Raw genomic sequence first — 20,558 nt, 5'->3', positions numbered from 1 at the left:
TCTCCTCTGCTGCAGCTTTGTACATTCAACAAGATTATAGAAAATGTGAAGCTTTTAGTCACAGATGTTACACTGGTAATAGCAGCACCTTAATGGTTCTCATCACTTTTAGAAATGGTGCTTCAGCAATTTTGTGTTAGAGCTATTAAAGTCCTCACCCCTCCCCCAATCACAGTGGGCTCAGTTTCCTTCACCAACTTTTTTGCTGTGCACAAGACTGAATGGGGTCACTACATTTCAGTGGGAGTGGACGAGAGATTTACAATTTTGACAGTTAAAAGCTTAAATGTAAAACTAATCTTATAGACAGCAATGTTGCATTGCAAAGTTGAACTGTATGCTTCCATACATTTCGCTGTGCAAAACCTACTTTGCAAACACTACTTTAAGATGCTACGATCACCAGCATTCTTTCCACCATTCAGAAGGGAAAGTGTACACAAAAATATCAAGTGTCAATTACTTTACCTTGTTTCGGAAGTACACTTCAATCGGCATTATAAAACCAGCGTATCCTGACTCTTCCACTTTATACGGTGGATCCTTGCACACTGCACTCAAAAAGAAAGATTACAAAACAGTTCAGAATAGAGCACGCACACCCAGGAGGTATCGGGATAATAGGCTATAATACAAGCAAACTGTTTTGTAAAAGGTCAAAACTTGCGTGACTTTACTTAAGCAATTCTATTGAGGCAATACAAAAGCATTGCAAACTTGCTTTTCCATAACACAGGTTATATTCCATAAAGAGTCAATAACATGCACACGTTAATACAAATACAACAGCTAAACTCAAACTGCACTCCTGGATTTTGGGGATCAAAATTATCCAAACAGTGAATGCAGAGGTTGCGCCTGGTGGCCTGGCCAATATCCAATCCCTCAAATCAACACCACTGTGATAAACGTAAACTCTGCGATGATTTCGCTGAACACTTACGTGCAGTCTGCCGAGGCCTACGAGATCTCCCAGTTGCTAACGATTCTACTTCTCTGCCCATTTCCAAACTGCCCTTTGTGTCCTGGGCTGCCTCCATTGTTACAGTGAGGCCATATTTACATTGGAGGAGCAGCGCCGCATATTTTCGCTTAGGTAGCTTACAACCCAGCGGTATGAAAGCTGAATTCTCTAAATTTTAAGTAACTTTAACCAACATTCTCCCCCACCCTCCCCCACCTTGCACCCTTCTTCTACCTGTCTTTTAACAGGTCAATTGTTCACCACATTGTATCCCTCTTGAGATCACACCTTCCCCAGCCTACAATTGGCCTATCAGGGCACCACCTAACCATGGCTGACCCTGATTTGTCCTGGCCTTTTCTCGCCTCCAGCTCTCTCCCCTCCCCACCAGCCCCTACTTTTCAATCGGAAGAAGGGTCTTCATTCAAAACCTCACTCATCCTTTTTCTCCAGAGATGCTGCCTGACCCGCTGATTTAAGGGCCTGTCCGACTTGGGCGCCATTTGCGCGTCATTTACGCGACAGGCCGGTAGTGACTGACGTGCTACAGTTGTGTGAAAATCGTCTAGCAGTACGACAGTCGCACGCCAAGTACCCCTGAGGGCCCTACCCCCTTTGGGAGACATTTGCGATGTCGTTCGTACCTCGTCCGATCTCCATGGTAAGGGTTTTCCCAGTGAAAATCAAAGATACTATGGTGAAAATTTTCCAAAACTCCACGCGCTTTATACCCAGGTGGTCACGTGGTGCGGCGCTCAAATGCCACGCAAATGGCGCGCCGACGGCGTACGGGCAACGCATGGTTACAGATGTTGACACACGGTGATGCATAATAAATTAGCATAGGCAACGTTCATGCGTCACCGTGCGTAACCATGTGTCACCACGCGCTACACGTACGCTGCCAGTACGTCAGCGTACGCAAGAGATACGTGACGCAGGTGGCGCTCGAAGATTTTGAACCTCACAAAATCCTGGGGCGCCGCGCGTTACCGCATGTCACTGCACACGCCATACCACACGTCACGATGTGCCAACCAATTTTTAGGATGTCGCGAAAATGACACGCAAATTACTCCCAAGTGGGACAGGCCCTTTACTTCAGCACTTTGTGTCTACCACTGTAAGACCACTGGTCATTATCACCTGGTCCTCAGAGAGCCACATAAGCAGAATTGGCTGACACGTCTGCTAAAATACAACAGTGAATATACTACAAAAGGTACTTGGAGAATTTTGGAACAATAAGAGGCTGTAAAAATGTTCAATAACATTTGATTTTCCTTCCTCCTAAATTAATAATGTTGATAAAGGAAATATCAGCAATATTTGGAAAATATTTTCTCCTAAATACAGTATATCAATGGAAATCATTACATGGATACAAGTCTCAGTAGAGCATATTGTTTTAATGCAGTGCCAACTTCTTAAATATGATTTAGTTCCCCCTTGTAAGGAAAAACAAAACCTGTACACAAATGTATTGTTCCACTACCTGCCAGACTGTATCTGAAAGCAGTACCATAACAGAGATCAGATTTATAGATTGTGCTCCATTTATTTCAATTTACATTGCTAACCTGAATAAATAATCGCTTGGGCTTGGTCACAAAGATTACAGGCTGGAACTGATACCCAGCCCAGCAAACTTGCTGTAACTTAACTTTCCAGAATTAAACTGTACAGCTGTTGCCTCTCACTCTGAATCTTTTCAGTGTGAAATAGTAGAAAACAGGTACTAAGAATCAAACTAAATCAATAATCTACCACTGAAGGGATCTTCAGGAGGCACTAATTCAAAAGGCAGGTGATATCAAAGACTCACACCATCCTGGCCATATTCTCATCTTGCTCCTACCATTGAGGTGATGATACTGGAGCTTTAAAACCATGACCTCCATGTCCAAAAACAGCTTATTCCCAGGCAACCATCAAGTTGCTGAACACTGCACAACAGTAACCACCATCTCAGCAGCTAAAGATCCACAATGGACCAAAACACAGTGTTCAAGTCAAGAGAGTTTGTCATGTGTCCCAGATAGGACAATGAGATTCTTGCTTGCTGCAGCACAACAGAATATTGTAGGAATAACTCAGCAGCATCTGTGGAGGGATGAAACTTCACCTATCCTATCCCTCCGCAGATGCTGCCTGATCCATTTGTATTTTGCTCGATTCCAGCATCTGCAGTTTCTTGTATCGCCACGGTCTGTGATGCATTTTGTTTTGGTTGCATTGTGGACTTTGGTTTTGCGTTATTATGGTTTAGTTATCTAGAATTATTAGTTATTAATTTACTGTATTATTGACTATGATATATTTATTTGCATGTTCTTGCATTCATGCTGCAGCAAGAGTTTGCTGCAAGAATTGTCCCCTTACCAGTAAATATGACAATTAAACACTCCTGATCCTTGGATTCATTTGAAATGCTGGAAATAGCATGTTAACAACATCTGTGACTAGTTACTGTTTGATACAACAGTTCAAAATCACAACTGTTTTTGATAAAATAAATAAATAGAATCTTTTTTCCAGAAGCAGAACAGTTAGTAACCAGAGACAGGCAGAAGTACCAATGACTGGCGATATGGAATTCATAATGGGAGCAGATTCTATGGCAACTTTTAAAAGCGGTTTGGATAATTGCTTAAGGGGAAACAATTTATGACGTCATTAGAATAGAGCAGGGGAGTGGGACTAATTAGTTTGATAACTTCATCCAAGAAGCTTACAGGAAGCTTCTTGGATAAATAGCAGACAGGAACAAGATGCTGAATGTTTTCTGTGTATTCCATATAATCCTGTAATCTCAAATCATCAACAAAAGTGTTTTACTTTCATTTCAGATTTTAAGTGTTTGGAATTTCAAAAAAGATGTGCTGAATCAAATTTAGGACCATTCACTGCTAAGTGGAAGTCCACCAAATTAGAGTGTTATTGGGGCCGTTTCAGAACACTTTTTATTAAAGTGGCCTCAGATGTTTTTGTTCCCTACATTGGATCAGTGAAGACAGGCGGGAATCGGTTTGAAGCACCAAATGTCAAAAAAACAAAATGTAGTGTTATGTGGGAAATCTTACAACTGAATAGTTTCTTGAAAATGCAAGTTATCAAATATGTATGTGATAATATCAGTGTAAGAATGAATGAAGGAGCGGAGTATGAAGCTCTGGTGTTCAGTTGACCATTGAGGAAAGATGCCCTGCCTGCATAATGTAAACATTCATTTATGGAACAGTAATATTTCTTATTCACATCAGTGATGGGGATACCAAAATCAAGTTAGCAGATTATGCTAAGATCAGAGAAGCCAACACAAATTGTTCCAAGGTGATTTGCACATCCCTCTGCCACAGCCCAAGACATCCAAGCTTCTCTGTGTAACATTCAACACAGAGATGCTCAAATGACCAGACATCACTGAGAAGTACCAGTCCCAGCTGGACAACAAGCTGGCTGCTCATGGACCACTGACAGGCGACCCCACTGAAAAGTGGAACCAGTTCAAAGAGCTGATGACAGAGTGAGCTAAGGAAGTGCTTGGATGCAAGCAGTGAGTGCACCAGGACTGGTTTGATGCAAACAATGATGACATAACTAAACTCCTGGAGGAGAAACACAAGGCATTCATTGAGTGGCGGAACGACGTATCCTCTATCTCCAAAAAGAATCGCTTCAAACACCTGCAGAGCAAAGCACAGAAGGAGCTACGAGAGATACAAGACAGCTGGTGGGCGAGTGAAGCTGACGAAGTACAACATTACGCAGACACGAACAACTCTAAGCAGTTTTTCAGCTTGATCAAGGCTGTGTATGGTCCACCCAAGCTGACCTCCCACCTCCTTGCAACTGACGGCAAAACCCTGCTCAAGGAAAAAAGCAGCATCTCAGACAGATGGAGAGAACACTTCGCCAATCTCCTCAATAGACCCTCTGACATTGACCCAGTCGCTCTCGACCAGATCCCACAAAAGCCAACACTTGACGACCTTGACCTCCACCCATCTTTGGGAAGAGACCAAGAAGGCCATCAGTCAAACCCGTACAGGCAGGCAAGGCATCAGGCATGGACGGAATCCCTATTGAACTTTACAAGGCAGCAGGTCCTGAGACACTAGACGCCTTCCACAACATCTCGTCCAGCATCTGGGGGACAGAAAGTATGCCCGAGGAATTCAGGGACGCCACTGTTGTCTCCTTGTTCAAAAACAAAGGTAGCAAAGCTGACTGTGGCAACTACCGAGGCATCTCCTTGTTGTCCATCACTGGAAAGATACTGACCCATGTCATCTCAACCGCATAATCAATAAGGTCGCGGAAGCAAGCTTGCCGGAGTCTCAGTGTGGTCTCAGACCTGGTTGCAGCACTGCTGATATGACCTTCATGGTGAGAAAGATACAGGAAAAATGCATCGACCAAAAGATGGACCTCTACGCAGTCTTCATCGACTTGACAAAGGCCTTTGACACGGTCTGTGGTTGATACTTTACAAGCTCAGCTGCCCAAGAAAGATCCAGATCATCTGGCTCTTCCACAATGGCATGACAGGAACAGTTCTGGTCAACGGTGAAACTTCTGCACCTTTCAACATCTGAAGCTTTCTGGCTGCGTTCTGGCCCCTGTACTCTTCAACCTCTTCTTCGACTGCGTCCTGAGTCACGCACTCCAGGACCTTGACTGTGGCGTGTACCTGAAGTACCGTCTGGTCAGATCTCTCTTTGACCTTTGACGACTGAACGGCAAAACCAAGACACACGCACGGCTCATTCTCAAAGCCCTTTTTGCGGATGACTGCGCCCTCATGGCTCACGAGGAGTCTGACCTCCAGTTCATTGTGACCACATTTGTGGAAGCAGCACAAGTTTTTGGTCTCACAATCAGCCTCAGCAAAACGGAAGTCAACCACCAGCCGGCTCCAGATTCTGCAGCACCGCCCCCAAGTGTGCACATTGACAGCTCACAGCTGAAAGCCGTTCATTGCTTCAAATACTTGGGAAGTGGAATATCATCTGATGGCTCCCTGGACAAGGAAATCTCAACGAGAATCAGCAAAGCCAGTCAAGCACTTGGACGACTGCGTACATGAGTGTTGAACCACCACAACATCAAGCTGTTAACTAAACTCAAAGTCTACAAAGTAGTTGTGCTTTCCAGCCTGCTCTATGGCTGTGAAACGTGGACCTTGTATAGGAATCACATCCATCAACTTGAGAAGTTCCATATACGCTCGTTACGGTCCATCATGGGTATTCGCTGGCAGGACAAAATGCCCAACCTAGAAGTATTGGACAGATCCAGCTTCACGAGCATCGAGCATCACCAGAACTAGGGGGTCACAGTTTAAGGATAAGAGGTAAGTCTTTTAGGACCGAGATGAGAAAATCATTTTTTACGCAGAGTGGTGAATCTGTGGAATTCTTTGCCACAGAAGGTAGTTGAGGCCAGTTCATTGGCTATATTTAAGAGGGAGTTAGATGTGGCCCTTTGGCTAAAGGGATCAGGGGGTATGGAGAGAAGGCAGGGATGGGATACTGAGTTGGATGATCAGCCATGATCATATTGAATGGCGGTGCAGGCTCGAAGGGCCGAATGGCCTACTCCTGCACCTATTTTCTATGTTTCTATGATTATCAAAGCACAGCTCCGATGGACTGGGAACGTCATCAGGATGGATGAAACCCGCATGCCTCGACTGGTCTTCTACGGCGTGCTCTCCCAGGGTCAAAGGAACCGTGGGCGTCCCAGGAAGCAGTACAAAGATTGTGTCAAGGACCATCTCCACTATTGTGGTCTTGCGCCCAAGCAACTGGAAGCCTACACCAGCGACAGAACACGCTGGCGCGCAGCAGTACGAACAGCAGCCAGCAGCTTCGAGGAGCGCCGCCTAGAGCGACCTACCAAAACCGGGGAGAGGAGGAAGGCTGCCGCCCAGAACCCGCCAGCGATGACCTTCATCTGCCCCTACTGCACTCGAGTGTGCGGTTCACGAATTGGACTCGTGAGCCATGTCAGAACTCACCAGAATTGATACTGCACAACCCACCATCGTCGTTACCGACGGGCCACCACCTACAGATGGCTAGACCCATAACAAATGAAAAAGTAAGGCCATCAATAACGAATATGTATTTAAAGATTAGCCAACTTAGTCTCCACAAAAAGAGTGAATAATTCAATGTAATTTTTTTTGTAAGTCTCGGTTGACTTACATTAAAATAGCACAATTGACCCAAAACACCAGTCAAAAATCCAACAGTAATTGATAAATGTGTGCATTGTTTTAGTCTCAGAGTTACTCAGGACGAAACTAGCCATGCAGCCCAACTTGTCAATGTCTATCAAGATGCCCTATCCAAACTAGTACCAGAGTCCCATTTTTGCCTGTTTGGCCCTTTGCCCTCTAAATTTGTCCTGTCCAGCTACATGTTCAAATGTTGTTATTGTACCTGCCTCAACTATTTCCGGCCATGCTGTGCATAAAGGTTGTCCCTCAGGATCCTATAAAAACTGGCATATTTCACCTTAAACCTATGCCCTCTGGTTTGTCATTTCCCTACCCTGGAAATAAAGACCATGCATCGACCCTTTCTATTTCCCTCATGATTTTATATGCTTCATCATGATCACCCGTTAGCCTCCTCTGCACCAAGGGATAATGTCCTAGCCTGCCTCTCCCTATAAACTCAGGCCTCAAGTCCTGGCAACATCCTCGTAAATCTTCTCTGCACCCTTTTCAGCTTAATGGCATCTTTCCCAAAGCAGAATGACCAAAACAAAACAATACTCCGCGCGGCCTTACCATCCTGTACAACTGAAGGCACAGGAAGGAGAAGTGGGGTGTTACTTGAAATTGAAGAATTCAATGTTCGTTTCTCTTCTATTCCTTATGCTCTATTCCTCAAGTTTGTGTGTAGCCACATTCTGTCAATAAAGGAGGCTAAGAATAGAAAGGTTAGTATGGGAATGGGTTGGGGAGTCTAAATGGTTAGCAACCGGAAGATCCAGAAGGCCTTGGTTGATCAAGCACAAGGGCTTGGCCTTCTCCCTTTCATTGCCTTTCTCCAAATCCTCACCATCTATGATCCCCAAAACGAGGGTTAGCAAGTTAGTCTTAAGAAATTAATTGAACAACTGCTCCCAAGAAAATCTGAGGAAAGATGTTTGACCCATCTTTCAGCATCAACCTGCATATTCGCCAAGGGATCACTGCAGTACTTCTGCAGATCTTATTATCTGCTACATGATCCCAAGAACATCAATGTAAAAATATTTTCTCAATACTAGTTTAACCAGTTTTATCTCATTGCTCATTTTGATTTTCTATCCATGAAGGCATTCTTTGAATGTATTTTCTTATAACATAAGAGAATATGAAAAGTGTTCCTTCTTTTTTTCTGAATCATACTCTGAATTCTTTTCTGCCACAATAGGATTGTGACCAGAAATGAATTAAGCACCAAAAATGTCCCTTTCGGTGGAAGGGCCAAGGATTAGAGGTCACAGGTATAAAGGAGAAGAGAATTAACAGCTTTTTTTTAAATGCAACATTTAGATGGATTACACAGAGGCAGGTTCATATGTGGCCTTAAAGTGCAAACTGGATTAAAAATATTGAGGAGAAAGTTTTACAAGGATACGGATAAAGATGTTAGAGGAGCCAATGGTTGCCTCCTGTGTTGTAACCATCCTGGTTTCTATCATTTAACCTCCATTTCCACATACAAACATTTCCTTCAGCTATTTTCAGAGTACAAGCTGACTCCTTGGATACTATTGTCCATTCCCATTTGGCATCATCTGCAGTTTATAATTCTTCTCCCAACTACCCCAAATTGATTTTAATTTTGAAAAGCTATGATGATATGGAATTTGAATGAAATACAACAGATTCACATCTATTGGTAGAAAAGGGGATTATATTTCACATTTTCTAATGACATGAGAGGCAAACTAGCCCATTAAAACAACACTATGTCTCTCAGAAAACCCAGCTATCCCATTAGCTAACTATTCCACCCCTCCTGTCTCATGCCCATCAACTGCTTCCAACCCCATCTTCCCTCCCCCCCCCCCCCGACAAATTGTGATATGCCAAACATAAATGTAAAAGCCCAAGAGATAGTGGAAAATCAGATCAAAAGCAGATGTTACCACCAGGATTCACAGGTTTGAGAGCTGCTCATGTTGCTTTTTGCATTAGGTTCATGCCAAAATGTAGGAATGGGATGAGATAGTTGGGGGATGATACTAAAACTGGCAGCATAGATAATCACAAGGAGGGGAAGCTTTCAGCTACAGTAGCTTATAGATGGCCTGGTCAGTTGTCAGTCAAATGGAAGTTAATTCTGAGAAATGCAAGGCAACTCATTTGGGGAAAATGCAGCAAGGCAAGGAATGGGAAGATCAAATGTTGGAAGCAGCAGAGGAACCATGGATTATATATGAATTATCTCAATAAGGCAGTAAGATGAGTCAATAATATGGATCAACATTGTTTTTATTATGACATTGGGGTTCATGTAGGATTAATATAAAATGGGTAGTTGATGGTCAGTGTGGGATCTGGGTTGAAGGGTTTTCTCTGATTTATTAAATCACAGAATTCCTTCCCCAGTTTAACAAGTCATAGAATTTAAGAATAGGAATATTTCGTCAGAAGTGTATACAACACTAGTAAGTTCACAGCTTGTCCATTGTCAGAGAGTCATTGCGATACAGCACAGAAGCAGACCCTTCAGCACAGATCCTATGTTGACCATAAAAGGGCAGCACGGTGGCGCTGCGGTAGAGTTGCTGCCTTACAGCAAATGCAGTGCCGGAGACCCGGGTTTGATCCAGACCACGGGTGCTGTCTGTACGGAGTTTGTACTTTCTCCCTGTGACCTGCGTGGGTTTTCTCTGAGATCTTCGGTTTCCTCCCACACTGCAAAGACGTACAGGTATGTAGATTAATTGGCTTGGTAAATGTAAAAATTGTCCCTAATGTGTGTGGGATAGTGTTAATTGTTGGGGATCGCTGGTCGGCACAGACCTGGTGGGCTGAAGGGCCTGATTCTGCACTGTATCTCAAAACAGTATCTAAGCTAAACTACTTATTGTATATTAATCTTACAGGAACCTCATTTTTATTTCCCCCTCGTTCTCTTCAACTCCCCCCAGAATCTGATGCGCACCTGCATGCAAGGGGTGCTGTACTCCGGCCAATTAAACTACCCACTTGCAAATTTTCAGCATGTGGGAGGACACTGGTGGAATCAAAGCAAATCCACACATTCACACTGGGAGAACATGCAAACCACACACGCAGTTTCCCAGTTCAAGATTGAAACTAGATTTCTGGCACTAAGAGGCCGCATCTCTACTAGCTGTGACACTATGCCAACTAACATTTGTGAACAATTCTCCATGCTTATAGTCGCAATAAAGAAGTGGCCAGTGAAAAAGGGAGCACAGAAGATTTACAAAGTTATTGATCGGACTGGAAAATTAGAATAGATCAAATAAACTAGGGTTGTTTACTTTGCAACAGGAGGCTGAAGGTACATTTAATTGAGGTGCATAAAATTATGAGGAATTATGAGTAAATAGGAAGGATGCTTTTACCATCAGCTGTAATTAACATTAGAGGGAACACAGTTAGCGTGATTGGAGGGAAGAGGAAAGATCCTTTCACTAAATTGTTGTCTGAAGATGGGTAAAAATTACAGCAATCGCATCTAAATAGCACAAGAAAAGTAAAACTTACAAGTGCTTGGAAAAAAAAACTATGCTGGAGAGATTTAACAAAACGCACAGAATCTGTGGAGGAAGAAACTGTTTGCATTTCAGGTCAAGAACCTTTTGTCAGTCCTAATCAAAGGTCACCACCCCAATCAGTCTCAAGAAGGGTCTCGACCCGAAACGTTGCCTATTCCTTCGCTCCATAGATGCTGCCTCACCTGCTGAGTTTCTCCAGCATTATCTACCCCAAATCAATTGCTTTCTCCACAGTTGCTGCCTAACTTGCTGAGTTCTTTACATTGACTGACATTGTTATTTTACACAGTCCTTGGATATGTACTCAAAAGTATTATAATCTGCAGGCCAACCAACCAATGTCTGATTAGGCTATGCAGCATTTTAACAACATGATGGGCTGAATGGCATATTTATGCCATTAGCTTTATATGGCTTTGGAAGAGATTTGATGAAATCTGCAAATTAAATACTGAATTATTAAAATAAACTGCTGCCAATGTTATTGGAGACTGGGAAGAAACCATGGGAAGAAATTACTGCAAAACATTTGAGATGGGATAAAAACAAATGACTTCCCCTGATCAAAGTGAATTTGCCAACTTAGAGAAGTTACAAATCACTGTGGAATTGTCAAATTATAGTTCAGTAATACAAGTCAGGAACATGTCTCTTTGATTAACAAAACCAATAGTGTCTAGGCAGCTTATCCTACATTCCACAAATCAAAAAGAAACAGGGGGAAAATCAACACTGATTTACTAGCAATTGTACAGATGTGGAATGTGACACCTCTGACAAATGCACTTGATGGCTGTTATGAGACTTCAACATTTGGGCAGTTTCAAGAACGCGACTATGAAAGGATTACAGCTGCTCGCCTGAACATTTTCTATTGTTTAATTTTATTTGCTGACTTAGTCGGACAAGCAAAAGTTCAACCATTAGTTATTTTAAATTTTCTGTATTCTGCATTATTGCTTTTAATCACATTTTCCTGTATTGCACGGCTATAGGTCAAAAATAATTTCACAAGTGCCAATAAATAATGGGCGGAGTATTGTGCATTTTACAACCTGTAAAGCCAAACTCCACCAGAATTAATAGCACATCCTGTTATGAAATGTTAGATTTTTTCAGGTGGTGGTGAGGTGAATAAAATCTATCAATTCATTAATAAATTTTGCTCTGAGCATTCATTGGTGTTCTATTTAGGTGCAGTTCTGTAGATGGCCAATTCATGATGGCTCCCCATTCACCCTCCCTGATATCAGACATTGAAATGGGCTGTGCACTTAAACTACAAGTCTCAGCCCTCCCCTGTTACTATCACAGCAACACACTGTCTTTTGGCGAGGCTACTCACATGAGATTATGGGTGGTAGGAGCCACTGCTGGGATCAGGTAGCACCTGTTCAGTGCATCAAAAGTCCAGGATTCAATAGAGCTCTCCCATCATCTCTTGGTGGATGTGATGGAAGCAGTTGTCCCCCTTTGGTTGCAAAAATGCAATGGCCTGAAACCAGCATGGAGCATTCTCTGGGATGGAAGGTCTGTGCAGACAAACAAAGAGAAGGGAGAGAGTGGGGAGAGACAGCAGCTTCCTTCACATCCACCAGGAAGTGATGAGAAACTGCAGGGTCCAGGCAGTTTCCAGGAATGGTCCAACGCCAGTCCTCACTGGCAGTCTCCCTACACTGAGCAATGTACAATTCATTAGTGGATTCGCACTAGGTCCCTGGCACAACAGAAAGAGAATAGGATTTGAGCCAGGTTCTTGATTGCTGTTCTCTGAGTAACACATCTCTCTGTGTTATAATTACCTCTTTTAGCACCAATTCCATTTGTGGTCTTGTTTCTGGGAGCTCATCCTGAGCACCAAACATAACCGCATACAAACTTAAACATAAAATTTCAGAACCTCTCTCCAGTCATTTAGCTTTGCCCGTATGCAACCAGTAGATGTTGAATAGCATATAGATAGTGGGGGGAAAAGTAGCTTTGCAATTACTTCCAGCATTGTTTTAACCTTAACAGCACACCTTAAAGAACAGTGTGCAGCACAATTATAAAGCTGGTTGCAAAAGTATTGGAAAAGACACAATGTACTTTGCTAATTTTACAAGATAGTAATGTATTATAAATAAAGACAGACAAATATTATAAATGTTCCTAGAAAACAGTGTAATGGCAAAAAATTGCTATGATGTTCCAAAAACTATGCCCACATTTATAATGTGAAGTTTTATTACAGTCACTGAGTGATAAATATTGGTGCAGTTATTACTCGTGGTGCAATATATGAAAGCACACTAAGGAAACATTAGCACAGCACAGAGCGAACTACCAGCTCCATCATGACCCATAATAATTATTTTAACGTACAATCCTAGTGGTCTCACTTAATTGCAGGAAGGAGGGAAAACTAAAAACTTCTCGTATTGCCCCTTGCCCTAACCATCTTTGGATAATCAAGACTTCTGAGGCTAAAGAGAAAATCTATTTATTTAACTATTATCCAGACACAATCTTAGCCTCCCAGCACCAATGCATCTCTAATTTCTTACCCCAGCACCATTTCAGTGAATCCACTTTTTACCTAAAGTTAAGTTTTTTTAACGAGCTTCCTGAGGAACACAGACTAGGATGTAATAGTACAGCTGGGGCAAACAATTTTTGATGTGCTTAGAACTGCACACTGTGTCTTTTATTCCCTGGCTAACGACAGGCACTTCCCAACTTATGCAAGAGTTACGTCCTGTGAGCCCTTACACAAGTCAGATTTTATTCCTCGGAATCACCATCCCCAACCACCTGCCGGAAATAACTCAGTCTGAAGAATGATCTCGGTCCGAAATGTTGTCTGATCATGTTCTCCAGAGTATCTGCCTGGCCCGTTGAGTTACTTCAGCACTTTGTGTCCGTCATTGAGAGTATTAACTGTATCAGTTGTGTCCCGGGCACTTTCTGCGGTGTGCGGCCTTCTGGGTAATCACCACTACCATAGCCAGCATGTTTCCGATATAAACTTGAGTGCTTGTGTAAATAGCTCGTTCTAAGCTTCGGGGGAAGCTATTTACAGTCTATTTTCAGTCAAAAATCAGAGTCAAGCACTTATAACCATATAACCATATAACAATTACAGCACGGAAACAGGCCATCTCGGCCCTACAAGTCCGCGCCGAACAATTTTTTTTTTTTCCCCTTAGTCCCACCTGCCTGCACTCATACCATAACCCTCCATTCCCTTCTCATCCATATGCCTATCCAATTTATTCTTAAATGATACCAACGAACCTGCCGCCACCACTTCCACTGGAAGCTCATTCCACACCGCTACCACTCTCTGAGTAAAGAAGTTCCCCCTCATGTTACCCCTAAACTTCTGTCCCTTAATTCTGAAGTCATGTCCTCTGGTTTGAATCTTCCCTATTCTCAAAGGGAAAAGCGCATCTAAACTTTATTTTGACAAAACACAATTACAGTTCCAACTACTGTACCTAACCACCGTGGGTTCGATCCTCGTATCTGCCTAATCGAGCCCTCTTGGCCTCGCTCAAACAAAGACACTCCAGAAGGTCACGCATTCCTAAGTGCTCTCCCAGAAGATCGACACAGGACCTCGTGGCAGCGGCCTTTTATAGGTGCCCGGACCTCGAGGGGCCAACCCACATGGGGGTGGTCTCTTTACAGTCCAATAACAGACATCGATTAACCCCATACATGACAGACATTTCCCTAACCCAATAATACAGTGGCTAATACCTTGTATTTGAAAGAAAGCTACAGAAGGAAGCAAACAAGAACAAACATTGAAACATGTGCCCTGAGATCTAAACAGTGTCTCCAAGGCTCAATTGTTCGACCAATCATCAATTAACAGGATGACCGTCTCGCAACATTATTTATACTATTTACAATGGTTTTGCAGCGATCCAATCGAAATGATGCATTTACGGTTCGTTTGCAAAACTGCTTTACATGTTATCAATTTAAGAGAAATAGGGAGAACACCTGGACCACTCACCATCCTGCATACCAGTCTGTGCCTAGACTGGCTGGTGCCAATCAAAGCCTGCAAAGTTCAACTGACAAGGGTTAAGCAATTCTGACAAGTGCAGGGATCCTCCATTTTATGGTGTCTTTAATTTGGCCAATATTAACATTCCCCCATTTTATCATTCATGATAACCCTCATCATAAATGATAACTCCAGAATACAATGATGACTGCTATACTTTAACAATGTTTTAACAAGAAGATGTTGATGTGGCTTCTCAGAATTTAATCGAGCTTCCTGAGTTTTCGTGGGATTAGCTCCACGATTTCTGTCTGATGAGTCTTCACCTCCCGGGTTTTCGTGGGCGCGAATCCCATCCATCAATCTTGATAGTTCATTGGTCCTTGATTCGTGATAGAGTGGAGAATTCCTAAGAAAACCTGCGAGGAAACAAGTTAACCACTGATACCTTCACCAATACAATGATGAAGATGCGCCCAGGCATTTCTTCCCTCTACTTTTACTGCTGTCGGAGTCATTAGAAGAACTTGGTAAGGTCCTTCCCAACAAACTTCTGATCCTTTTCTTACCCAATTCTTCACTAAGACAGTCTCCAGGTTTTACTTTAATGGGAGTTACTAATGAAGGCATATCCTCATAGGCTACTCTCACTCTACAATGTAAATCCCTTAAGGCTCTTGTCAAGGCTAAGATATAGTCAGTCATCTCTGTAGTCATATGGTGGAAATTAACTATTTTCATCGCATTCTGGTTCCAAGGGGTTTTTAAGGGTCTACCGTAAATAATTTCAGCTGGGCTTAATCTAGATATCCCTGCAGGCATGACTCTCATCTGAAATAGGCTATTGGGAGTAATTTAATCCATCCAAGTCCAGTCTCCGCCTTTAATTTGGCTAATTTAGTTTTAAGGGTCTGGTTTGCCCTTTCTACAAGTCCAGCAGCCTGTGGTCGATAAGCACAGTGTAATTGCTGCTGGATCCCCAGCTGTTCACAAAATTCTTTATTGGTTTGTCCAATAAAGTGTGGACCATTATCTGAACTAAGTCGAATGGGAATGCCGAATCTACGGACAATTTCTCTCATTAGCACCTTGACATAGAAACATAGAAAATAGGTGCAGGAGTAGGCCATTCGGCCCTTCGAGCCTGCACCGCCATTCAATATGATCATGGCTGATCATCCAGTGGCTGACAACAGTAGCCGCTTTATTGTCAAGGGTTGGATGTGCTTCGATCCACCGGCTGAATACATTGACTATGACAAGAACGTATTTATATTCTTGGCATATTTCTAATTCAATATAGTCCATTTGCAATGTCTCAAAAGGACCCATAGGCAATGGTGTTTTCTCTCCTTCGCATCCTATTCCTTTCCTTGGATTGTATTGCTGGCACACCAGACAATTACTGCTTACCTTTTGAGCAAAGGATTGTAATATTAGATGCCACAAAGTAGCTAATAGAGTGTCCCCTATTGCCTATGCACCACAATGGGTTGCATAATGCATACACTCGATAACCCATATGGCTAAAGAGTCTGTCATGCAAGTTTGCCCTGCTGGAGTGGTCCACAGCCCAGTCATACAATCCAGTACACATCCCAGTTGTCTCCATCTCTCCTTATCTCCTTCAGTAGCATCTTCTTGTAATCAAATGATTTCTTCAATGGTTGGCATCAGTTTCTCCTCGGGGGACTTGTTAGTTACACTTTTAGTCTGCCTCATCATTTTAGGTACCACCACCTTGCGTTCCCACAATACTTTCTTAGCTACTAAATCGGCATTACGATTTCCAATATCTACAGGGGTCTGTCCTTTAGTAGGGGCGCTACATTTCATTACGGAGATTTGTCTGGGTAGCATTAAGGCCTTCAATAAATTTGTCAACAATTGTTTGTGTGATATTTGGGTTCCTGCAGAAGTACACATATAATGTGATGTCAGGGTTTGGTACATCACATTGGTACATCCATTGGTACATCCCTCAAGTCCTCCCTCACTGACATTTCTTCCTCTATAACAAATACAGTCGTGTCCTGCTTCTGATTGCTCTTGTGGGGGTGAAATAAGAAAAGAGGCTGGGTTAATCTATGTGTTGCATATGCTACATATTCATTGTAGCAGTCCCAACCTCCTGCACTACTTTGTATCAGGCACACTCACCACACACACACACACTGTGATTAGGTATGTAAGCACTTTCAGTATTACTACGCCACACTGACAAAGGAGCTGAATAAAGGAGTACAATAAGGCAACTGAAACAACCTGAATTGTGTCGTTTATTATCAGGATATCAAACACGAAGACACAACATGGTGGCAGCGGTGACTTTCGAGTAAAAAACCGCGCTATTGTTGAATCGCTATCGGGAATTAGGAACAGCGGCTGCAGAGAAATTGATTTTTTTTGTGCACCCGCCTAACAACACAAGATGGCGGCCTCCACAGCAGCAATGAGCCTCCACCCTACGATGAACTGGGACGCCGATGATGTGGTGGAGGCGTTCAAGAAATTCAAACAAAAGAGCCAGCTGGCATTCAAAAGCTTCCTGAAAGGAACTGCAGATGAAGAGAAGGTCAGTTATATTTTACTATGGCTCGGGGAGAAGGGTCTAGACATTTTTAACAGTTGGAGCTTAACAGAGCCCGACTGCAATAATCCGGGAATAGTCCTTGAAAGGTTTGCGAACCATATGGAGCCCAAATCAAACCACATAATCCATCGGTATGAGTTCCAAGGGCTAAGACAAGACCCACAAGAAACAACCGACACTTTCCTGTCGAGACTAAGGAACGTGGCCAAGAAATGCAGATTTGGTGAGGAAGATGACAGAATTGTCGACCAGCTAATATGGGGGTGCGCCCACCAAGAGGTCCAAAAGTCCCTAATAGGGAAAGACACCCTCAACCTAAAAGACGCCGTAGATGCTGCCAGAGCTTTCGAAGCCACAAGGAAACAAATGTCCTCCCTCTGCCTTCAAGTTGGCTCATCTCAGAGCAGCACCAGAGTGAATATAGACGCTCTCTCAAAACGTGACCCTGGCTCCACCTTAAAGGCTCCAAAGCAGACATTTTCTAGGCATGCAAACAAACAAGCAAGCCAAAGAAGCTGCTGGAACAATCAAACACGAAGACACAACACTATGTACAATGTTTAAACTGCAATTTCAGATTGTTCAACAGATAGATCTCATGGCGGGCCACTGTCAAGTGCTGGGTTTGAAGCTGCCCCAACAATGCCGATACCGAATGTGAACTGTACTACAATTTCCCGCTGGATTGTCAAATTAGCAGCTGATTGTAAACTATTGTAATTGCAGTTAAGATTTGAGTGCAAAGAGGGTGTCCCCTAGCTACTGGATCTAATTTGGAAGAGTAAAATGCAACTGGTCTATGTCTATCCCCATGCTTTTGTGTTAATACTGAAGTGGCAGTCAGAGAGAATTGTACAATACAGCTGGAAAGGACGATCGTATAATGGCCTTCCCAATGCCATTGTCAAACCCAGCACTTGACAGTGGCCCGCCATGAGATCTATCTGTTGAACAATCTGAAATTGCAGTTTAAACATTGTACATAGATTAACCCAGCCTCTTTTCTTATTTCACCCCCACAAGAGCAAATATCACACAAACAATTGTTGACAAATGCATCAATGATTTTTAAGTTCTCAAATGCTTCCTGTGCCTCCTTTGTTAATTTAAATTCGCCCTCCTTGCTGGTATAAGGTGTTAACTCCTTGGTTTCTAGAGCTATATTTGGAATCCAGGGCCTACAATAATTGACCATGCCCAGTCATTGCCTCATTTGTTTGGCTTCTTTTGGGATCGGAAATTCGCAGATAGGTTCGAGTCTGCTCTTCTCAAGACTTCTTTCGGTGGCTAAAATTATAATTCCTAGAAATTTTACTTTCTCCTGGAAGCTACCAGTACTTTTGATGGTGAGACCACATATCCTAGATCAGCTATTTAGTAGTTGTGCAGTGTCTTTCCGATTACTGGATTCATCTTTACTAGCCACTAATAGGTCATCAACATACTGCACTAATGTTGAATTCATTTTGAACTTCATATTACTTAGTTGATCCTGCAAACACCTGGAAAATAAGGTAGGCGAATTGACAAATCCTTGAGGCAACCTGGTCCAAGTGTATTGTTGGCCCCTATATGTGAAGGCAAACAAATATTGGCTGTCTTCATGAAGAGGAAGAGAAAAGAATGCATGTTGCAAGTCGACTATCGAAAAAACTTTTGATTCGGCCAGTATTTGGGCTAGGATATGGGCAGGGTTTGGCACTAGAACATGAAGTGGTTCTACAAGAGAATTGATTTCCCTTAAGTCTTGTACAAGTCTATATTGGCCCTCCTTTCCCAGTTTTGGAACGGCAAGAATAGAGATGTTACAAATTGATTGGCACTTCACCAATATCCCTTGTTCTAGCAAATCCCGAATTAATTTGTCAATGCTGCCGATGGCCTGCAGTTTCAATGGATATTGTTTGATTGAAGGAAGTGTTACCCCTTTCTGGAGAGCTACACGGATGGGATTAATGTTCTCGCATCCTACCTGAGCAGTATCCTCCGCCTATACTTGAGGGTCCATATACTCGTATATCTCACTCCCCAGATGATGACGTAAGTGGGCTGGGGCCCGGTAAAATTCAACAAAATATTGATTAGACAAATTTTGCTTTTGATAATTATTCGGGTCTGCCAAGGTAATTGCCTTTCTTACCATCGTTCCGAGGTCTTTAGCTCTAGCCGGGAATTTCACCTTTCGGGTGATGTGAGGAGCAACTTCTTCAGGTCTTTTCCATAATTATGCTGGTATTTTAGCATATTCGGCAGCTCCCTCTTTTCCTTCCACTAGAAGCCAATACTTCTATTTCTCATTCCTGTCCTTCGTATGATTTAAAGAAGGTTTCCTCCTCACTGTTCTTTCCACTCCTATCGTAAGCCAGTGTAATGTGAAGTTGGGGTTCTTCGTCCACAGGGGTCACTATGTGTACAGGGGACCAGGGGGTCACTACTATTCCTCTATCACCACATTCTATTTTTAGTTGGAAAGCACAGAGTAAATCTCTCGCCATCAGGTTGCAATCTAATCCGGTGGTTATCACCAATCCAAGTTCGATTGCCTTTCCTCCATATACTACTTCAACTGGCTCAGAGATGGGATACTGGCAAACTTGTCCTTGAAACCCGGACAGATTCTGAACTTCTCTTGATTCTGGTTAATTATGAATTGATTGAAGAGATGGCATGGACGCGCCTGTGTCTACTAGGAAGGTGCAGATTTTACCTTCAACCTGTAAAGCCAGCACAGGTACCTCATCGGACTTGAAACCAGTCACTACTAGGTTTGCTAATCATTGGTGTGTGAATGGGTTATTCTGCGAAAAGGAGATTTGTCCCCTTGGCTCTTGATTTTCCTGCCAATTCCCTCTGTGCTCTCTAGGATCCCGTTGATCCCTCCATTCTCTTGGGTCTTGGAAAAACAATTCTGTGACCCCCTCTGTCGTTCCTTTCCCTATTTGGGCACCCCCTACTCCAGTGACTTACCCCTCCGCAATGATAAGACTGGCCCATTCCTGATGGCCGGCATGTCCTCGACCCTGGTCTTTGGAGGACTGGCTCTAGGGCAGATGCTTCTCTATAATATCGGTCTGGATATTCCGGGACTAACTTCTCCCAGTCCATGGTTTGCGGGTACTCTTGGGATCCACAGTTCAGGGTCGAATTTTGGTATTTCCTTTCTGATCACGTATTCAGTTTTTTGTTTTACTGCAGGTGGGCTATCCTGCTTCTTTATGTCCTTCCAATGATATCTTACAGTC

General features: G+C 43.0%; 1 protein-coding gene across 2 annotated transcripts in view; it reads right to left on the bottom strand.

Moving 5' to 3' along the window:
* mllt3 (MLLT3 super elongation complex subunit) overlaps positions 1–20,558 on the bottom strand; it is a 130,029-nt gene that overhangs the window by 64,424 nt on the left and 45,047 nt on the right. For both annotated transcript variants that reach the window (XM_033017837.1, XM_033017838.1), the window contains exon 3: positions 469–551. In XM_033017837.1, coding sequence (XP_032873728.1) covers positions 469–551 — 83 coding nt within the window. The remainder of the gene's footprint in view (positions 1–468; positions 552–20,558) is intronic.

This window comes from Amblyraja radiata, chromosome 3 (assembly GCF_010909765.2).
Source record: "Amblyraja radiata isolate CabotCenter1 chromosome 3, sAmbRad1.1.pri, whole genome shotgun sequence".
NCBI classification, from domain to species: domain Eukaryota; kingdom Metazoa; phylum Chordata; class Chondrichthyes; order Rajiformes; family Rajidae; genus Amblyraja; species Amblyraja radiata.
The sequence above is the reverse complement of the archived record's forward strand: the minus strand, read 5'-3'. Positions and strand labels throughout refer to the sequence as shown.